This window comes from Stegodyphus dumicola, chromosome 6, assembly GCF_044657685.1.
Source record: "Stegodyphus dumicola isolate Sdum_Otavi_A_Nest chromosome 6, ASM4465768v1".
Classification (NCBI taxonomy): domain Eukaryota; kingdom Metazoa; phylum Arthropoda; class Arachnida; order Araneae; family Eresidae; genus Stegodyphus; species Stegodyphus dumicola.
In genome coordinates this window covers 103,005,919-103,028,086 of record NC_140773.1, presented here as the reverse complement: position 1 = coordinate 103,028,086, position 22,168 = coordinate 103,005,919, and the positions used below count along the sequence as shown (strand labels likewise).

General features: G+C 33.3%; 1 protein-coding gene across 16 annotated transcripts in view; it reads right to left on the bottom strand.

The window, feature by feature from the left end:
• Positions 1 to 8,572: 8,572 nt before the first annotated feature.
• The window catches only part of LOC118186714 (uncharacterized), a 120,230-nt gene continuing 106,634 nt past the window's right edge, over positions 8,573 to 22,168 (bottom strand). For all 16 annotated transcript variants that reach the window (XM_085818721.1, XM_085818731.1, XM_085818730.1 and 13 more), the window contains 5 exons: positions 21,766 to 21,954; positions 18,312 to 18,452; positions 15,128 to 15,319; positions 10,667 to 10,838; positions 8,573 to 8,801 (listed from right to left, as the gene is read on the bottom strand). In XM_085818721.1, coding sequence (XP_085674847.1) covers positions 10,669 to 10,838; positions 15,128 to 15,319; positions 18,312 to 18,452; positions 21,766 to 21,954 — 692 coding nt within the window. In that variant the 3' untranslated portion in view covers positions 8,573 to 8,801; positions 10,667 to 10,668. The remainder of the gene's footprint in view (positions 8,802 to 10,666; positions 10,839 to 15,127; positions 15,320 to 18,311; positions 18,453 to 21,765; positions 21,955 to 22,168) is intronic.

The window sequence follows — 22,168 nt, the reverse complement described above, 5'->3', positions numbered from 1 at the left end:
TTCAGTTGGACGAAACAACTTGCATTTCAAAAATAGTTCACTTGTTAGTATATGACAGATACATTTATAAAAAAAATCGATGGAGAACTGTTATTTTTTTATTCTTTGGAATAACATACAAGAGGTAAAGACATGTAGAGCAAAATTTGTCGATTTGTTTCAAACTGAAAGTTTAGAACGAAAAAAGCTGCGCTAGAGGTGGACAGATGGTGCAAAAGGCTATGATAAAATTATTGGTTTTAAATAATTTATTAAACTACTGGTAATGATCACATAACTTTTATGCTCTGCATGACCTATCGAAGTTATTTCAGCAAAAATTTAATAGCTGCGCAAGGGTTTATATTAATTTTAAATAACCAATTTTATTTCATTTTGCATTCTTTCCTAAAAGCCTTCATTCCACTAATTGTCAATGACAGAATATTTAAATTTGGTAGCGCGTGAAGGAATGCAAATTCTACCTTGAGGAGAAAAAGTTTAAATACCAGGTTTTAGAAGGAAAGTGAGAGAGGCTATTACCGTCACCTCTTTAGCGTAAGCTTCTATTTTCGCAGTTATTGCTGGTTTACGTGGCGTAACAGCTATAACTTTGCTGCCACTAGTTTCGACGCAGTTTTAAGTAAAAGGAATATCTGAGCCCTGTAACATGATTTCTACTACTTGTTAACATCTTCAAATTTGAGTTCTTGTTATTTCAGTTACCGCCCGAGCGAGGCGTAGTGTGTTAGCGTCAAGTCGACGCAGTGTGAATTTTAAAGATTTCTCCTGTGTAGTTCCTACACTTACATACTACACGTACAGTTGTCACTTAGAAATTAAGCAAGTGATTCACACAACTGAATTAAACGACGCGATTTAAAATATTGTCAAAATTATAGAATAGATACCCTTAACAGCCGTTTATTTTCAAATCTCTGTAAAGCTATGGACTGCGAATGCAAAAATTTATTATTACACTGAGAAATAAAATGTTTTTTAAGAGGGTGAAGGTTAATAAGATTATTTTACTAAAAGAATGAATTATGTATGTCACCGTCAAACAAACAAAACTCGGATCTTATAGCATTTTTTTTCGAAATGAGTTTTTGCTATCAAAGTTGTGCTGTTGGTCATATATTTTTGAGATATTAAGTAAGTTCAACCTACCTCTTCAAGGAAAGAACATTGCGCTTATTTCGAATGATAAATTTGGAGGTTTCATTAAAAAGACAATCGATTATAGATAAATTTATAGTTGACAAAAATAATTGCAAATTTTAAATGCAAAATTTATTTTATATCATTTAAAAACTTTACAAATAGGTTTTGCTGCAAAGTATTTACTTTGTAGAGTTTAGGTTATTTTGAAGCAGAAGACATGAAAAGTGTGCAATGCCCTCGCCGGGACTCGAACCCTGACCCTCTCGAATACGTGTCAACTGGCGGGCTTCCAATTACATCACGAAGGCATGCGGAAAAGAGGGAAGTACATTATTACTTCCCATTTTAAAGGATGACTGAGGATTAGGGGACACAATCGCCAAATCCTGGTGACGACGAATTATCATCAATCATCTTTTAGTTCAGGCGCCACTGTAGATTCATTAGGTTATTCTGAAGCAGTGGACATGAATAATGTGTAGTTTCTATCGCCGAGACTCGAATCCTGGACCTCTTGAATGCGCCGAGTATGCTTCCGATTACACGACGAAGGCATGCAGAAAGGAGGGAGAAAATATTTCATAACTTTGAATCGACTTTTGGTTTCAAACAGGTATCTGGTATTAAAAAAAACCTTTTTTTGGCTCACATAAATGAGATTAATAACCTGCCATATAAAACACAAGAATTTGTTGAGCTATCGTTTGATTCAAACTTAAAATTTGAGTTTCGACAAAAATATTTGACTGTATTCTGGATCGGAGCTAGAATTCAGTTTCCCATAATTTCTGAAAGGGCATTAAATAGCTTGAGCAGCGTCAAATATTGCGCCAGGATTTAATTTATTATTCAGGAAAAGAAAGTAAGCGCTTTCTTTTCCTGAATGCCTCATTAAAACGTAATGTTCTTTCAGTAATTTTTGCATGCTGAAATGGTATAGTGGTTGACTTGTATGATGGTAGAGTTGTAAATGCCTTAATGTTGATTCATATGTTGCAAGTTTTCTTTGCCAGCTGGGTAACAGTCAATATACGAAGTCTTGGTTTCATAGGAGGCTGGGTGAAGGTCTTTATAAGAACATTAAATTGTAAGGCTTGGGGGTCTAGCTGCTGCAGTTTTGTCTATGATGTGCAGTAGAATTATACCTGTTAGTACTTGCAGAGCGAAGATGGAGATAATTCTTTGTACCTTTGCAGTGCTAAGATGGAGGTAATTCTTTGTATCTTGTCTTTGTATGTCTTTGTATTCTTTGTATCTCTTAAGAGAGGAATTTTCACTGCGTATTATTAATGAGTAGCTTTTTTTCTTTAAAGTAATAAAAATTGCCTATAGAACTTAGGCCCTAGTTGCTTCAATTTGACACTATATGTATTAATACTTGTAATGCTGAGATGGATTTACACTCAAGGGGACTGATCATCGTATACTATTAATGAGAAATATTTTCCTCTTTTGGTATGGAAATTGCCCAAGGCATGAAGTATAGTTCATTGTATTAATTTAGAAGTCAAACAACAAAAATCAACGTTCAGTGGAGTAGCTAGGGTGGGGCAAGGGGGGACATCTGTCCCCTTGCGCAGCATTCAGGGGGCGCCAAATTGATGTTACGAAATTTTAGAATGAAATGTTTTTGTTCTTGGCACAGAGAAAGGGGCGCAAAATCTTCAGTTGTTCCCGAGCGCTGAAAACCCTAGCTACGCCTTTGTCAACGTTATATTTTCAGATTTTCCCAGGACTTCGACGGTTTTACCGAACCATCATCCTCAGCTGAAAAAGTGCTGAGATGATAAGATGGACGGAGAGTGATCGACGATATCTAATGTTTTTATGGTGGGAAGGTGGTGATCCTGCCAATACTAAAGTTTTCCAGCATAGACCTGTTGTGTTTGGACTGTTTTGGTCCCATATCGTTTGGGAGCAACCATTCGATTTCAATTACAGAACGCTCCTCTCCGTTTTGAAAAACCAGCCACCAAGCTGCTGGAATCCTTTTACGTGGATAACTGTGTTACCAGTATGGAAAATCCCGAAGAGCTTGAGAAATTTGTTGAGGAACCCAAACTGGTTCTTAGTACTGGCATATTTGAACTTCGAGGGTGGGAGCACAATTATAATAATCAAGAATCTGATGACCCTTTTCCGAAAATTGAAAAGAATATTCCAGTTAATAGGGCTTAGGTGGAACTTAAAGAATGATGTTTTGACGGCAGATTTACGAGAAAATGTTGAAGACGATACAGCTGTGACCAAGAGAAAAATCCTTTCAACCGTACATAATATCCTTGATTTTCCTTGGATTCACCTGTCCTGGTACTTTGGGACCGAAAGTCCTCCTACAAGAGAGCTAAGAAATTGAAAGTATCATGGGATACTGAACTTCCCACCACCATTGAAAAGAAGTTTGAGAAGGGAACTTTTTAAGCTGAAAGAAATAGAAATTCCTCGATGTCTTATTCCCAACTGTGAAGTACCAAGGAGTCTAACATTGCATGTATTCTATGACGCGAGTAAGATAGCTTATTCTACCTGTATTTTCTTACGAAGTGAGACCGAAACTTCAACTACCAGACAGTATGTTCAGGCACGATGTAGAGTTGCACCGATGAGATCTATTTCTATTCCGAGACCGGAATTTCTCTAGTGCAACATTGGAGCTAGATTAGCTCAGAGTGTAACTGATGACCTAAAAATGGAAAATGTGCCGAAGTGTTTCTAGACTGTCTCGGCAAACGCTTTGTATTGGATCGAGGGAAACGAAAATTGGGCTTCCTTCGTTTTTAATTAAGTACAAGAAATTCGTTCTATGACAAATCCTGAAGACTGGCATCACGTTCCAGGTGCATTGAATCCAGCAGATCTTTCATCACAGGGGTGAGATGGCGAAACATGACTAAAATCTCGATGGTGGGGAGGACCAAAGTGGCTGAAAAACATCCAATGGTAGAATGGCCAATTCTAGCGCAGTTCCTGATTTCGATATAATAAATTTAGAAAAAAGAAAGACCAAGCACAGTTAATCGCGAAGAGTCATCCCAGGAAAAATATTATGACCGATTCTCTTCATACAATCAGCTTCTTAGAGTCACTGCATGGATATATCGATTTTTACCATTTGTAAGGTTGAAAAGTCTAATCGAATTTCTGGATAAGGCAGAGATCGCGTTATTGTAAGTTGTATAGAAAGAATCATTTTCAGGAACGGATGATAAACGCTTGAAAACGATTCAGTTTTTCGTTGATTCTAATGGTATTTTGAAAGTTAAGATTTTAATCTAATGAGAACAGATACAAGAAATTTCCGATATCCGACAATACTACCCTGTAATCATCCAGTTACAAAAAAAATCATCCGGACCAGACAAATGCAATTGATTTTGGATTCTTAAATGCAGGAAGACAGTAAGAAATGAATTAGAACCTGTGTAAGATGTGAACGATGTAATTTGCGGCCTAAACTGATTATCGAAGCTCCTATCCCAGAAGATTACATAAGGAAGCTGCAGTTTTCGAAGTCTCAGGAATGGATTACGCTGGCCCATTAAACCTAAGAAATGGCCAGAAAGCTTGGATTGTCATATTTACCTGTACCATTTACCGAGCTGTACATCTGGAGTTAACTATATCTTTGTCGACAGACCAATTTTTTGCAAACTCCTAAACATTTCATCGCTCGAAGAGGTCGACCTTCCATCTTTTACTGTGACAATGGTTCTAATTTTTCAAGAGCTGAGAATTTGCTGAAGAAAATTAATTAGGACGTCATTTCCCAATACAGCGGATCTCAAAAGATAATTTGGAAACTTAATCCTCCATCTACCCCATGGTGGTAACTTTTGATAGGTATAATAAAAGGAATTCTACGAAAGTGCTAGGAAGAAGTTCACTAAATTTAGAAGAAATGAACACCGTGTTTTGAGACATTGAAGGTGTGATTAATCAGCAACCTTTTACCTATATTTCAGAATATGTTGATGATTTCACTTCACTTACCCCTTCTATGTTTCTGTATGACCTTAAAGAAGCAAGAATCTCAGATCTTGATGTTCTGGATTCGTCGTCTCTAAATAAAAGACATGTTTACTAACAACGTGTGAAACAAGATTTACGAAAACGATTTCGTACTGAGTATTTAGGCAATTTACGCCAATCATTGAAATCTCCTAAAAATCAGAAACATATCCAAATTGGCGATATTGTCCTTTTATCTAGCGACAATGTCAAGAAAATTGAATGGCATCTGGCGAGGGTGGTCGAACTCTATGCTTCTAAAGATGGACAAGTTCACCTGGTAAAAATAAAAATGAAATGCGGAGAATTTCTTCGCCCAGTTCTTAGGTTAATACCTCTTGAAGTGACTGATAAAAGTGACACCGTTATATCTGTAGTCGAATAGACTTCCATTCTTAATGAACCGAAGACTTCGGAGACCGCTTCTGGCAAGCCAGTACTGGCTCAAAAGATAACTCTTTCTAAGTAAAGAACTATTAATGACTTTTTTCCAGAGACTGTTCCTGAGAAAAGATCCAAATATGGACAATTAATTAAACCTATTAGAATTAGGGTTTGAGATTCCCTGGCTCGAATCTGAAAGGTGGGAATATGTTGCGATACGTGATATTCCCGCCTTTGAATTCAGTTTTTCGCAAGCGCAATCATAACGGGGTGAACTGATAAGAAAAGATTACGTAAGTTTTCAGCCTACGCTCGAAGAGTTATGATGTAATCTATGTTCTTTTTTGTTAGTTTTGTTTATGAATGTCTTCGAGAATTTATGTCTAATTTTGATATTTGTTATAACGTTTTGCAAAACTTATGCACAGATTAAATATAATTCGAAAAGCTGATCATGTACTCCTGATTGATGTTTCACGTAGTTTGAATAGTTTCCTGGACTATTTTGGATAATCCGGACGTAAACAACTAAAGGATCTCAATGATTCAGGTAAGTGCTGTTTTATTTACCTCCTATTCTAATACTTTCGCCGCAGAGAAAATATATATTAATATTGCCTTGGGAGACACAATATCCCCTTCAAAGATTCTTGAACTTTAATGGGGTACGAATAAAGATATATTCTGGTTTAATGCTCAGGACATTATAAAGATTTCATCCTTCAAAGATCTTCGATCCTCTTGCTCCATATGTGATTCAAGAAAAAGTTCTGTTTCACGATTTATGGCTTAAAGGCATTGATTGGGATGAAATTATCCCACCAGAATTGCAAGACAAGTCGAACAAATGATATAAGCAAATATGTGGTCTACCGAATATCCAAATACCCCGGTGGTATTTTCGTGATGTTGATGAAACGCCTGAAACATTGGAACTACATTGTTTTTGTGATTCATCTCAAATCTTACAGAGTATCCGTGTACGTGAAATTTCGTAGCTTAAAATATTCTGGAGCACGTTTTAGTGATAGCTAAGAGCAGAGTGGCTCCCCTGAAAAAAATTTCTTTATCAAGAGTCGAACTCATGGCAGCAGTGCTAGGTGCAAGACTTATAACTACAGTACGTGCGCATTTTCCTCAAGCTAAAATTTATTTATGGACTGATTCATTGTGTTTCACTACATAAAGAACTCACCACGGCGATGGAAAACATTCGTACAAAATCATGTGTCGGAAATTCAAGATAAAACACCGCCAAGTATCTAGCACTATTGTTCTGGATCAGACAATCTCGCCGACAAAATCACATGTGGTGTTAAAGTGAGTGAACTTGTAGTAGATCGAGTTTGGTGGCATGGACCTCCATGGCTACATCGAGGTGAAATAAACTAGCCTAAAATGAACGAGCATTGTAACATAGTAGACAATGTTGAAGAGAGAATGGAAACTCAAGTTACCAGCAGTGTTCAACCTTTACAACCTGTGTTAAAAATAGAGAACTTTGGTGGCATAAATTAAAGTAAGAGAAAATTAAAGAAAGAATTTAAAGTCACGACATAGAGTGATTGGTCCTGTGACCAAAACTGAAATATGTAATGCTATGTGTTATTGGATTAAGTTATTACAAAGTGAGTATTTTTTTGCAGAACTGAATGATGTTAAATGTAAAAAAACATTGTCTCAAAATTCCAAATAGCTTGGATTAAAGCTGATAATTGATGAAATGGATTGTTTAAGAGTCGGAAGTAGATTAGTAAAATCATTCTTCAACCTATAATATTACCAAATAATAAATAAATTCAACTTATAATATTACCAAATAATTATTTTTCTCGTTTAATTATTTTAAAATGTCACGAAAAGGTACTTCATAGTGGTTTAAATGAAACTTTAGTATAAGTAAGAGGGAAATTTAGTATAAACTATAGTATAAGTTAGGCAGAATTAAAGAATTATTTCTTGGAAGGCGTAGTAGAATTAAATCTTGTGAGATTCAGTTGAATAAGGGTTTTGTTAGAAGACAAATTGAAAGACTTTCTAATCTCGAAGCTCAGTAAAATCGATGCATTTACAGATGCATGGGGGGGAGGAGGGTGTTAAATGTAAATTTACGATTATGTATCCTCAGAATGCCAATAGATGGCGGTAGTGTTTATTTGTAAAACGAAACTGTGATGTCATAAATAAATATATGTAGCAGTTCGTCTTTGGTGTTCGTGAATAAATGTTGTGTAGAATGGGAGGGGCGGGCTAAAGATATTTAAAAAACAGCATATCTTTAGAATTTCCGGTAGAGAGTTTCGCGCACTAGAGATAAAAATATTTTATTCCGTACAGTGTGTTGCCGTTTTAAATCGTTCCGTTTCTTAATAAAAATTCTTTTAAGTTCAAAAAATATGAAATAGATAATAAAACAAAATCGAAATTCAAGATTCGGGCTTCCGGGTGCCCCTATTCAGGTGGAGGATTGTGTTATTCAAAATTTGATGGCTCTAGGTTTCGCTGTTTTTCACAGTGCGAGAAACATACATAGATTCATGCGGATTCTTCTTTATTTAATTCCTTTAAATATAATACAGGGCAATAATATTTGGTGGCAACAATTTGAAAAGACGTTTATAGTGATTCGACGCAAAATGCCATTTTGAGACTAATACCTTCTGGGCTAAGGCCCCATTGGGCTAATAATTAGAACTTCCCATCATGTAAAATAAGCTGACAAACTTGAGAAAAAGATGTAATTTGTTACTATAAGTCCGTTAAAAATTTAAAACCATACAGAAAATTTCACTCATTTTATACACTTCATCTTTAATTATATATTTGTTTATTTATTCTAAATTTATTAATTATCAAAATTCTACTTTAATTTCCGTACAGATGGTTCAATAAAAATAGTTCAATAAAGTGAGAAACCAAATTTTTAATAATCATCAGTATTTTAATTCATGTGAAAAAGATGCGTGTATATTTTGCATACAAGACACCTAAGCATAACTATCTGATGCAGTGTAATAGCAATATCAAGAACATAGAATATGTTTTTAAAATGTTTTATTTTATAAAATCCAGTAACAATGATTTTAACAATAGTGTAAAACTATTGTATGCCTTCTTGCATTTTCAAACTGAAATAACAATCAAATAATAAAATGAACAATGGAATATCTTCAATACTTTTTAAAAAATTTGAAGAAGAGTTCATATGTTAGATTTCCAACGACACTGCTGCTTTACGTGAAAATTTAACAGCTGAGAAATTGTACCTGAAGAAAAAAAAAAAAAAAAAAAAAGAAACAGGCATTATTTACAAATAAAACTTTGCAAGCAAATTACTTTTAAGAATGCTTAGATTTGTTAAAAGAATAATACTCGGATATTAAAAATTATTAATTAAAATATAGGTAAGACTTCTGTTTATGTATAAATGACTAATGCATTCCATTAGTATTAGAATTGGTAGCTTTGTATCATTTGTATTTAGAACAAATATTAGTTTTTTTTATTAAAATGGCTTTTTAAGAAAGGTAATCCAGCTCTTTATAGAATCAATTCAATTAAATAGCCAGGGAAAAACTCATAATGAAACCTATCTCAATTTGCAAAGAATAATTGCATCCGTCCCATGCGTATACTGATAGTGTAAGTGGTTATCCCGTTCAGCTTGGAACTGGAAAATTCCCACTCCGGAATCCTAGCGAAGCTTGGTTGACATTTAATGGTTCTTGCTTTGAAAATCCAATGACACGTACAAATTCTTACGACACTTCTAATAAGAAACACCTGTACAGAGTAATATATCGCCCATGAAAAAGTTTATTGTCTTAATACATTTCCACTAAACAAAATTTTATTGTCTTAATACATTTCCAGAAAATACATTTCCACTACCTTTTAATAGTTTCCTCCTAATTATGATCCTATTAACCACAATATATTTTTGAAAGTAATAAACGTAATAGATTTTATCCTACGATTGTAAATGTCAGTCATTAGTAATCTTAACCTTACAAGTTTAAGTGTATAGGTTTACATGTTTGGCAAATAAATAATTCAGCATTCTTTTTTAGATGACAGCTGCTTTTTTTTTTTCATTTTAAGTGAGATAACATCAGTGCTGTCGCTAGGCACTGATCTTCTTCTCCTCAATTTTACATCTTCAAAATTTTTCCGTCTGATGCGGCCGTACTGGTCGCATTAGCTGCTATCCCGTCCTGTATGAAACCAACTTAGGGTAGAATTTATGATTGATTTACGAATGAATTACAGCATGTAAAGCATACTTTTACTCACGACTTCATGCTGACATCATAGTTTAAATTTGCAGTTCCAAAATTTCTAAGTTATCGAAAAAAATTTAGACTTAACCGAATTATAATGTGAAATGAGAACACAGTACTCATTTTAAATTATAATTACCTTTACAGTATGATTTCTGATAATACGCTTATAGCATGGTTTAGATTAAAATAGGTTAGAAATTGGGATAATTGCCACTTAAAACGGTTCCCCTACAGCATATTTTCGTTCAAACATTATGAAATACGTATTGCGATTCTTGGGTTATTGTTCGTTTTTTCCTTCAATTTTTATACATATTTAGACAGGTTTTGAATCCATACCTCTGTATTAAGAAAAGTTTACGTTTCATCCCCTTTTCCCCTTTTTTCCTTTCCTTTTTTTGGGGGAGGGACTATTTTGCGGCATCTAACTTAAGAGGAATTTTTAAAAAATACCCCTTTAAAAGGCATTTAATTTCAATAGAACAAAAAACAGGAGATATATTTTGAATCGATTTAAAAAAAAGGAAAGCATATTTTGGGAAAGATTTGGGAATATTTTGGTACTTGTTTGTTAGCTGGGTTGCAAAATTATTTCATGATGCTTAAAAGAAACGAATGTGATAAATCGCCCCACATGCAAATTTCTGATGACATTACATTTTTCAGTATCCCATTAGCCCCGCTATAGGGGATTTATCCGTATTGTAAATAATCTTAGTATTTAGATATTTAAATTAAATGACATGATGAACTGGAGTTTAAACATATTCGGAGTTTTAAAACGTTAAAAGTTAAGGTTAGCATATATAATGCGATTTATTATGAGATCATAGAAAACACAGACTTACTTTTAGCAAACGCATGCTGGGCATGGTCCACCTCCTGGCTTTATTTCTAGTCGACATTTTGCATCACACTTCGGCTGTGAACATTGAGGATCACATATGCAAGTATCGCAGCCATTGGAGCCAACCGCTTCGTAACAGTTTTCATCACATTTCACAGGAGAGCATTGGATTTCTTAAATTGAGGAGAAAAATGTATAATTCTATTCCAGATGTATATTCAGTTGAATAAAATGAAAATCACAATGAACGATTCCAAACAGATTTTTTTTTAAGTTAAAAAAGTCTCGTTAACGAAGACATTTAGCATACTAATAAAATCACTTTTACTACATAATGGAAAGTATAAACGTGCAGAAGAATAGAAATTACGTCCAGATATCCAGCAGTAATAGAATCATAACATTTCTAGTATACAATCTGTCAACTGCATAGTAAGATTTTATCTTGAGTAAGGCTCATACGATATCTAACTAAAGGTCTGGAATATGTCGTACGGATGCCTTGAATACACAGTCTGATGTATTCGAAAATCAAGTTTTCGCAATATCACATGGTCCCAAACAATCTATTCTGGAAGAGACATTGCCATGTTGTGTAAATAGTAAAAAGAGCGTTATCTCGGTATCATTATGATACGAATTGCAAATGTTAAATTTTGCATTAAACTAGTTAAAAGGCCGTGCAATTAATGAAGAAAATGTATTGGGATACATATTTATTTTGTGCATAGATATTAAGACGGCGTGTACAGGCGTGGTAAGGTCGCATGGTTAGCAAATAACGGCTAGTAGATAAAGATATGTATGTCTAGGCACTCAATTTCTGATTGCAACATGAGCATCTCACAGCCAAACTAAACAGCGGGTAAAAAAAGACAGTTTTGCGACAAAATTACTGCAGATGTTTCTGATAATAACAGAACGCAGTTCGCAGAATCTTAGCGGAGGATTTGAGCAAAAAGGTCGCATACCAATATCCGGAAACGTAAGAATATTCCTTATGTAGGAGACATTGTCGAAACTGTTCTCAGAAATAGAAGCTTCTTAAAACTGTTTGACGGAGGAGATAAAACTTGGTGATTCAATACAACTAAAATCAAGGTGCTGAATGTAAATCATCAGAATGTGATATTGCTTCTTTGAAATATGCTAAAGGGAGCTCTGTACAAGGCTTATCGAGGCAAAGGGATGTGCTTCGAATAAAATATTAATTATTTCATTGTTTTATTTATATTACATTTTAAGATAATTGTCTCATTATAATATAGATATTTCCGTTTTTAAAAGCAGGAATAGAGAGGGAAACTTGGTTCCTATTCCAAATTTTATTTTAGCAAGACAGCGAATAATATTCACTTTATTTTAAAGATAATAATTCCAAATGTTTGTTATCACGAGCTGTACACTCCTCAAGTCGCACACAGAAGTTTTGTAAAACACGCCGAGTTATGCCTCCAACATTGTCACGATCTCTGTAATTACCAGGCTGTCTCCAGCTGTGTTATGCCGCAAATTTTAATTATATTAATATGTGTTTTAAGTTATGACTATTCTGGTATTTTTATTTGTATTCATATATATTTTAATCCGGTAAAAAGAGATTCTTAAGTTGTTAAAGCTTTATTTAACTTGTTATTCTTGAGTAGAAAGTGTAACAAAGGCGAAAGACGGTTGCGAGGAAACATCTGGCTTTATGGTTTATGGCCTTTTTACTAACAAAGGGGGCAGTAGGGGGTTGTGAGTTCGCCTTTTACTAATGCCGTTTGTAACGAAAATCGTCTTGCTTTCGCTTTGTTATAGTTGCAGTTTTGTTTATTTCAGACAGTGGGGGTTGTTGTAAGCTTAGGTAATTGGATTCTCGTAAAGCTTAGTTTCCGCTTGTTAGTTGGGAGGTCCACTTTACTTCCCACGTTGTGTGTACAGATGGTTTTTGGACTTCATTGTCAGATTTTCTTGTTTTTGATTAGTTCTGGGGGTGTAATTTTCTCAGTTTAGATAAAGTAAATTTCTGGCATTGGTGTGATTTTAATTTTATGATGTTTTGTAATAAAATGAAATTTTCGGGGGGGGCGGAGAGGTTAATTCGGTGCGTTTAACTCGGTGCTTGCACCAGGCTAGAGTTCATTCGGATTTCTGATTTTCGAGCTAAGAGGAAGAGGAGAAAAGAGTGGGGGCTTGACCCCTTGCGGGTCTTGCTCTCGCGAGCAACGTGAACCTACGGGCTGCGATTATGATTGTAGCGGAGTTTGGTTTAAATAAATTTTGAGCAGCCGCGATGTGAAAGAAAAAGAAAAGATCGAGGGGGCGTTTTGCCCTGCTGCGGGCTTCCTGAGAAAGATGGCTTGAGTTGCGTTTTTCCCCCTTGCTCTAGTGGATGCATTCTTTTCTGCGAGATGTTTAAAAGTTTTGTGTGAGAGATGCAAGGAACATTTTCCTGCGAGATGTCTAGAGAAACGTGCGCTAGCTGCAAAGAGTATTTTCTGGAGCTGCAAAGATCATTTGACTGAGAGCTGATTACTACTTTAGTGCGAGATATAGAGCAATCTACCAAGAAAATTTAGCACAGATTTTTCTCTCTTCACCCGAATTACAGGTTTATCTCCAAGAGCCTTTTTCCTAAATATTCAGTATAAAATGTTAATTCGCCGCTTCGATAATGCAAGTGATCGTGCTAAAAACTTGTGTATATTCAGCTACCTGTTATTGAATTGAAATAAAGATCCTTCTAAATTGGACTATTGGTTCCCACCTGATGGACAGATAAAGCGATTACTGGCTGTTTGAAGAATTATTAGACTGAAGATTAATCCATTCGTGATTTCTAATAATTTTAGACGCTTCCGAAAGGGTTGTGACAGAAGGAAAAATGGGCTTGGCTCATTTCCCTGTGGATTGGACACTAACGATCCTGCTACCCGGGAAAACTGCCTTCCATCTGTGAGTGAAAAAAAATTAAGATTATTTTCTCTCTTTTTCTTAGTTTTCACAATGTCGTGGTGGAACAGTTAATAATGATTTATCTACCATTTATATATTATCATTAATTATGTAAATTAAATATAGCTAGTTAGTAACATTGAGAAGTGATTTATAATTTCAAATTAAGGCCAGTTTTAGAAGGATTTAAATTTGTTTTACCTACTGAATTTGGAGTTAGAAAAATGTTAATTCCTAATTAATGAGAACCATTTATTTGGAAAATTAAAAATATGTTACACCTTCTTAATTTGTGAAAAAAAATGTTTTAGTTATTGAAAGCTGTAATTTTGTGTGACATTATGTGTTACTTTTCATAGTAAAATATGTGGCAGGATTACAGATCAGTTATCCAATATTTAGTAATATAATAGTATTCTAGAAATCAATAAATGTGTATGTTTAAAATTTAACTCCATTTTTTTATCTTGTGTATTTATTTTTTTGGGTGGTCTGTCATGTCACTCCGTTTGTTTGAGCCGGGAGGCTTTTAAGAAACATGGAGCTTTATGTGTATTTGTGTTATTGTTTTTCCTTTTACTTAGGTTTTCTCACAATGCGAACCAAAAGTTAATTTGTACTACGACTATACGATTGCTTAATATGATATATGAATGTTATGATGATTATATTTATTTTTGAGTTTTTGTCCGGCACTATGAGACAGTTTAAGTTCAAAGTTATAAAAGATTAAAAGCCCTAATTATCAGAGATTCAACAGCTGTCTGTAATATATGTTAAAGATCTCATATTTTTAATGTTCAGATATCCCTAAAGAAAATATGCAATTAAGTCTCCGTCTGCTTCTAAACATCCTCTTCTCTCTATCAAGCCAGTCGAGCAGTCAGAAATTTTATTTTTATGTCATTACTGTATTTTTTGCCAAAGAGCAAACCTCAAAATTGTATGAAATTTATTCCTGGTTGCAACTTTATTGGAACTCAGTCCAAATTCATCATGGTTATTTTATGAAATTTATTTATTCAAATTTTTAAACTAAATGTATGCATTTGCTTTATTATTAAACTCACAAAATTATTCCTTATGATGATCTCAAAAAAGAAAAAGTTTCTGTCAAAACAATGATTTTGCAAATTTATTGTCTTTGGAAGATAGCGAAAATATTAAGACTTATCGACTGTCGAGATTAGAAACTAATCACAATACTTTGCTGCAAGGAAAACATATTGAAGTTCTGAGAATTCCTAAATTGAATCACATATGAACCACTAATTACGTTTTTAACTGAAACCTCTCATCATATTTTGACAGAAATTGAAACTTCACAATTAATTTTAATTGTAAAGTTTGAATTTCTGAAATTATTAGGAGTTGTAAGAAGTGTTTTATTTAAAATATTTAGGAATTAAAATTTCTGAAATTAGTATGTGTTGCAAGAGAACGATTGATAGCTAATAATGCAGGGTTTTATCACGTTAAGGTTTAGTTATGTAATAATATTCAACTGATATAGTGAAAAATGTACCTGTTGATGTTTCTTCTTTCTCACATCGTGGACATCTTTCTTCGGGAAATTTCTTTATCACATATCCCGGTCGACAGTTCAGAGGTGAACAAGGAATTGGATGACATATACAGCTAGGGCATCCATACTGGCTAAACCTCTCGAAACGGCAAGGAAGTTCACAATGCATTGCAAGGCATTTTACTCGTTCGCCTATAAATTTGCAAAATACACATGCATTATAGTTCATTATAAAGGATACTAAAATATTTATGCAAAATATGTCTCATTAAAATTATTATTTTTAAAGGTCAGTTGTAAAGAAAAACTTTGATCACGATAAACTGAATGAAATAAAATCTGTATAAACAGAAATGAAAAACAGAAATAACATTGAATCAGAGAATCCCAAAATCAACCATTTTTTGACTTTTTTACTCAATTTTCTTTCATTGCTTTTCATTCATTTGGAGGTAAATACTATTTTATAAACAAAGCAAATGATATGAATACATTGCCTACAAAAATAGTAGACTGGGAAATCTTTATCCAGGTTTTACGAAACAACATTCATAGATGAATTATTAAAATTAGAACTTCACTTCAGCTAAACGATTTTTGTGTAAGAATATAAAGCTACCAAAACCGGGAGGAACAAAGATTCAAATAAATTGTAAAGACTCCATAGTTCTTCTCATTCGACATTTTGCCATTCTATAAGGAAATTTGTCAGTAAATTACCATTCATTTTTTGACTATGCTAGAAGACAGCTGGGTTCTAAAACTGAAAATCAGTATTATATATGGAATGTTATGATGATATTTTAAAGTTTATATTTTTCCGTATTTTTTTTTTTTAATACTTGTGGGTTTAAAATATAGTGCCATTAATCTTTGTCACGCATTTCTTAATCTGCATCTATTTAACACATATTTAATAATTAAGATACAATAACACGCCGAACAAGTATTAATTTAAAAGTCAAACAAAAAAATTAGCGTTATATTTTCAAATTTTCACAGAACTAGTTTCAACGGTTTTACCGAACCATCATCCTCAGCTATAAAAGCGCTAATGAATGAGATAAGATATAGTGATTAGCTAAGATAAGAAAGACTGTATGGAAGCTAAGGTACTGGCGCCATCTGTTGATGAAACAAGAACTAAAATATAATTTCCTTTAAGGCTGAAGGCAAAGATGGATCGGAATTAGGGTCGTTAACTAGAACAGAAAGATTTTTTTGAACGTGAATTGCCTCTAGAAAATCTAATTCACTGATGAAAGATGTCTTTTGAATAATTTTGGCTTCATAAAAAGTGAAAATGTGATTTTCGGACCAACAATGCTGGGCAACAGAAGACTTCTGTGTTTCCTTTTTTCTGACATATGCCTCATATTCCTTAACTCGAAATTTTAAGGCTCTTTCAGTTTGGCCAATGTAAATTAAACCACACTGGCAAGGAATTCTATAAATACCCCGAGAATTCATATTTGGAATGGGGTCTTTGAATATGGAGATCGGAATTTTATTGATGGGAGAATAAACGACCCAAAAGTTAAATATCTGTAAAAAAAGTGCAATTTTATAGCTGATTGATGGAAAGACGGGAATGACAAAAGAATTCTTATAATCTCCTAAAATAAGAGTGAGCCTTTTGGTGTATTGAGATGAAAATTTTTTAATTGTTAATTAAAAATTTTGGGTGAAAAGCCTCTGTGAATAGCTACTGCTTTTAAATAATTTAGTTCTTCATCAAGGGATAGTTTAGAGGAGCAAACTTTAAGTGCACAGAAAACACATGAATAAAATGAAGCTAACTTTTGTTTAGTTGGATGATATGATTTGAAGTGTGGTGGAAGGCAAACCGATGAAGGTAAACCGTAGTATTGAAGTTGAATGTGAACAAGATGTGAAGTTGGATGTGTGACAAGAATGTTGAGGAACGGAAGAGAATTGCATATCTCAAGTTCAAAAGTGAACTGAATAGCAGGATCAATGGAATTCATTGTTGAAAGAACTTTATTTAAATCATCTTTATTTCCTTCAAAAGGGGTAAAAGTATCGTCAACATAGCGGAACCATACCGGGAAGTTTACAATTTCAAATAATTTTGCTTCATAATAATGCACATAGATATCAGCCAGGGTGGGGCTGAGGGGGGCTTCCTACGGCTAATCTCTCAGTTTGCTTGTAATACTTATTTTGGAAAACAAAATGCGTTTGTTTCAAGCAGAGTTGAGTGAGGGAAATTAGCTCATCAATTTGAAATTGAAAATATAACGCTGTTTTTTGTTGTTTGACTTCTAATATTTAATAGTTTAAAAACACATGGATAAAAATGACAATTTATAGTTTTTTCTTAGTCATAGATTAATATGATTTAATATGCTTTTAAATAAAAATACAAATTTAAAAGGAAAATTATGAAATTTTGGCAAAGTATATAGATATTGAAAATAAACATATTGTCCAAAATTATATGTATAAAAATAAATTATCCTTGCCCCCCTTTTTTTACGAAAAGAACTGGAGTAAACATTATTTGAAAGAAAGCGTTATTCAAAATGGCTATGCCGCAGTTAGTTTGCGTATATAAACTTTGCTCTAGCTCTAATAGTATGATTTATAGGCGATATAGAATAAATTCACATCTTTCTTTTTATACGGTATTCCTATAAAAAGATGATAAAAATTTAATTTTTTGGTGTGCTTTTAACCAGAAAAAAAAATGTCTTGTGACTCTCTCTTAGTTAATTTTATTTGATGCGCTTCTTAAACTGAGACCATGTATATGTGCCATGGATCAACCAATCAAAACCATTCAAGAAATATTTAGTCGTGCATTCTTTTTCAAGCATCAGTGCCCAGCGCTCTCAAAAATAGAAAACAAATTAGGCTGTGCAACTAATTCTATTTTTAATAAATAAGTAAAGAAAATTTAATAATAATTCGTAGGTGCTTGTATGAATAATTAAAAATTTAACAAGTTACCATCAGGCCTTTCATTTATAAATTACTCGAACCTGTTAACTAGTGTAATTAAGAAGGAAAGAAATTAACCTATTCATCCTCAGCAGCAATGAGCAAATAAAACGCATGAATGTTTTTTTGAATAGCAATATTTTCGTCCCATGTTTTCTCCGTATTTCCATTAGGTTAAAGCATTTTTATTGCTGACATTTAAAATTTGAACGTTACTCACCGACGCTTCCTCGGCAAACACAGGATGGACAACGCTCATTTGGAGATGAAGGAAATTGTTCCAATTCACAGCCAGGGCCACATTTCAGTTGGGAGCAAAACGGATCGGAAAATGGATTAAATTGAATCTGTGGTGCACGATCTATGGGAAGAAATACACATTCTATAACTATACAGAAGTATATTGAGAATATAAAGTTCAAAAGTTTAAAAAATCTGTTATTTTTTTCTGGATTCAAATATAAATAGAATGTTCATTCTTTGTAGCCAAAGCATGCTGTTAAAAATATGCAAAATAGTCTTTATTTAACTGCTTTTGATGCTTTGAAATTTAACTGAGCTATGGCATTATGCTTTATATGGAAATAGTTATGAAAACGTTTCGCTACTTAGTCATCTTTCATCTAACCTGTCACAATGCTTAATATTTATTGCAATGCTATTAGACTCCAAAATAAATTTAAATATCGCATTTTAAGAAGTTTTTGGCAAGAGAATATTTGAAAAGATACTTTCAACTTTTCTACATGTTTTTAAATCAGAACACAGCTATATTATTCAGTTAGCAAATACTATTTAATAATTAATACTATTTAATAATTAATAATTAATAATTTTGTAATAATTATTTTATAATTTTGTTTGTACGAATTCTTTTCAGTAACTGAAAATAAAAGGCATTAATTTCGTTTTCATTTAGAAACTGCTCAAAACTTTTCAGTTTTTGTATTTCCGTTCCCATCATTTTAAGTAATATTTTAGCAATATTTATAGTTTTAATAATAATCAAAGGCCTATTTACAGCGTTCACAAGCTAATTATTTTAATTATTTTTAGGACAGTAATTTCTATCACGGAAAAAAGGGAGAAAAATTGGTGATTTCTAAACTTTTGAAATAGTGATTTCTATTCGTATGGCAGTTCGTGAATCAGAAGACAATCACATACTGATAGAAGTGCACTTTAATTATATAACTGCGTCGCACAGACGGGAAAACGGTTAGTGTCTCTGACTACCCTGAGAGCCCATCCCGGAGAAGACGTGGATCTATTTGTCCGGGTGACCAGACAAAAGCCCACATGACAAAAGCCCACAAAAAAGACCCAACTGTGATTATTGCCCACACGACAAATACCCACACCGATGAAAGCGCACATTGATAAAAGCCCATGCAGATAAAAGCCCATATTGATAAAAGCCCATATTGATAAAAGCCCATATTGATAAAAGCCCACATAGATATAAGACCACGCTGATAAAAGCCCACACTGACAAAAACCCACACAGATATATATGTTACTTTAAAATTAATATTTTTCCCTTTTTTTTCAGCTAGAAGGCAATGGTGGCTTAGATATTAGGTGAATTCGTAATAAAGTGACCACTGCTTTCAGCCTTAGCCAACGTTTACAGCTTGAGCCCGCCATTTGGAGGAAAAAAGTACATAACTGAAGGCAGTCCTAAGCAGTCACGTACCAAATCGCAAGAACTAACAGTTTTTTGTCATTTATGTGCAATGAGAAAAACAAGCATGTTTGGAAAATGAATTCCACCGAAGGACCAAAAATTGCAATCCCTTGCTATTTGTTCTTCATTTCTTCCTAGACACCAAAATGACCTTTTCTTGGATAGAATAACTTCAGGTGATGAATAGCGGATGTTGTGTAAAATTCCTGCTTGCAAAAGGTAATACTTAGGAGCAATAAGAGGAAGTAGTATTTCATAGTAAAAAAAGTTTTATCATTTCAAATCATCATTTAACGAGGATGAATAGGTTTAATTTTTTATGAGCTTTATAAAAAAACCTGATGCAACAATAGATTCCGAAAATATACTTTGCTCAGTTCTTTCATCTGCGACCATTAACTGCAGCAAAAATATCTATAACAGGCAACAGCAAAGTAGTCCTGTTGCTTGATGAAAACTCAGAGATTACTTCTTCGCAAAAATCGAAACGAAAATCAGATATTTCGATTAGGATTACTTACTTCACGCACTTTATAACTCAATTATATAGTACTCAGATTATTATCTGTTTCGATCAGTGTAACATTTCTTAGATGATGAAACAATTCATGACACGCAATGTGATATCTTTCAGCATCTGGACTCGAAGACACTGGAGTATTTCAAAAATTGCATGAACATTCTCGATTTTTCCAAATGGAAAAGTGGTATAGATAATGATGATGACTTTACTGATTAACTTTTTAATACTGTTGTTTTTTATACTGCTTCAAAACCTACAAAAACGAAAGACTTTTTTTAACTTGATAAATATTTACCGAGAAAAAAGTATTCGGCGAGCATTTAAACTTCATACACAAATATTTGTTGTCAATATTTGAAAATTTATAATTACAAATTTCCGAAACTAGTATGCTTTAAATTTTTTAATTAAAAACATTTACATATATTTTTTATTTTGTTTTAATTCTTAACGTTTCAGAGACTTATAATACTAAATAATTCTCCGCCCTCCGGAAAAGCCTTTGTTTTGAGGCAATTAATTTTCCCTAATTAATTCATCTCTTTCGAGATGATATTTAAAGATAATTTACCAGACAGGATTTCATTTATTTCATTTAAATGAAAGTAAAGGGCGTTACACATAATTATCGGATTTTAGTTCAGATAAGTAGCTAATCATGGGCCGCAAAAAAAACTAAATTTGGCAGAAAATATTCTTTCAAAATTTTAGATAGGAAAATCTAAAAGTTTTAGAGAATGTTAGTCTAATGTTAGTTTTAGAGAATGTTAGTATTGTTAATAGACAATACTTTTTATATTAGAAGCATAATGATTATGTTATTTTTAAGTCATTATAATGCCTAAAGTCTTCATCTTTGAAAACAAGAAAACGGTCAACGTAGTATGTAAGTAACCTTTTTTCCACGGTAAACGTAATAAGTTATTACGGATGGTGATCAAACTGAATAAAGAACTGAATCTGAATCTGTAATAAGACATTCTTGCAGAATCAAGTTGAGGTTCCATACGCAGATTGAATGAAACATTTTATATTTCATAGAAAATGGATTTCATGACATATTGGCTCCGAATGAAAGCACTGTGAACATTTTACAAAAACCTCTTAGCGTATAAATACATAAAAGGGCTTCACGTTAAGTTACATGAAATGAACCCAAAACTAAAAGCTTTCTTAGATGAATTTTTGATCGCAAACATTAGAAAGGAGAGGATAATAGAATGATCAGTCACCTATGTTCATACACAAATTTTAAAATAATAACTTTTGTTTAGTAAGTTGTAATATTAATGTTTTAAATTAGCACTATTACAGAATTAAAGGATACCTAGGCTGCAAAGGGCAGTAGATTAATACATCTACGTCTTTTATTGTATCGAATTTCTCAGTTTATTCAAATTCCTTTTATACTCACCAAAGAAAAATACATTAAAAAAGAACAGTTGCAATCTGGTGTTTACTTACATCTCCTCTGGTATCTATCACAAACACAACTTGGGCAAGGATCTGCATTGTAGTCTATGCGGCAACCAGGTGCACATACTGGAGGAGAGCATAGTGGTCCGCAATGACATGTTGGACATCCATTGTCTCCTATCACTTCATGACATCGAGAATCACATTTGACAGGAGAGCACTGTATTCCTGTAGACACTTGAAAAGCAGAAAGCACTTTTAATTAAGGTTTTTAGAAAGAAAAATCAATCTTTCTTGACGTATAATATGCACAGTAATATGCCTTTAAAATTAGAACAGATGGAATTCCCAAATTAGCTGTATGAAGTTATAAAAAAAAATTCTATCATGTGATTCAGACAAAACGTAGTACGAATCATTGCAAATGTCTTCCAACTATGCATTAAAACTA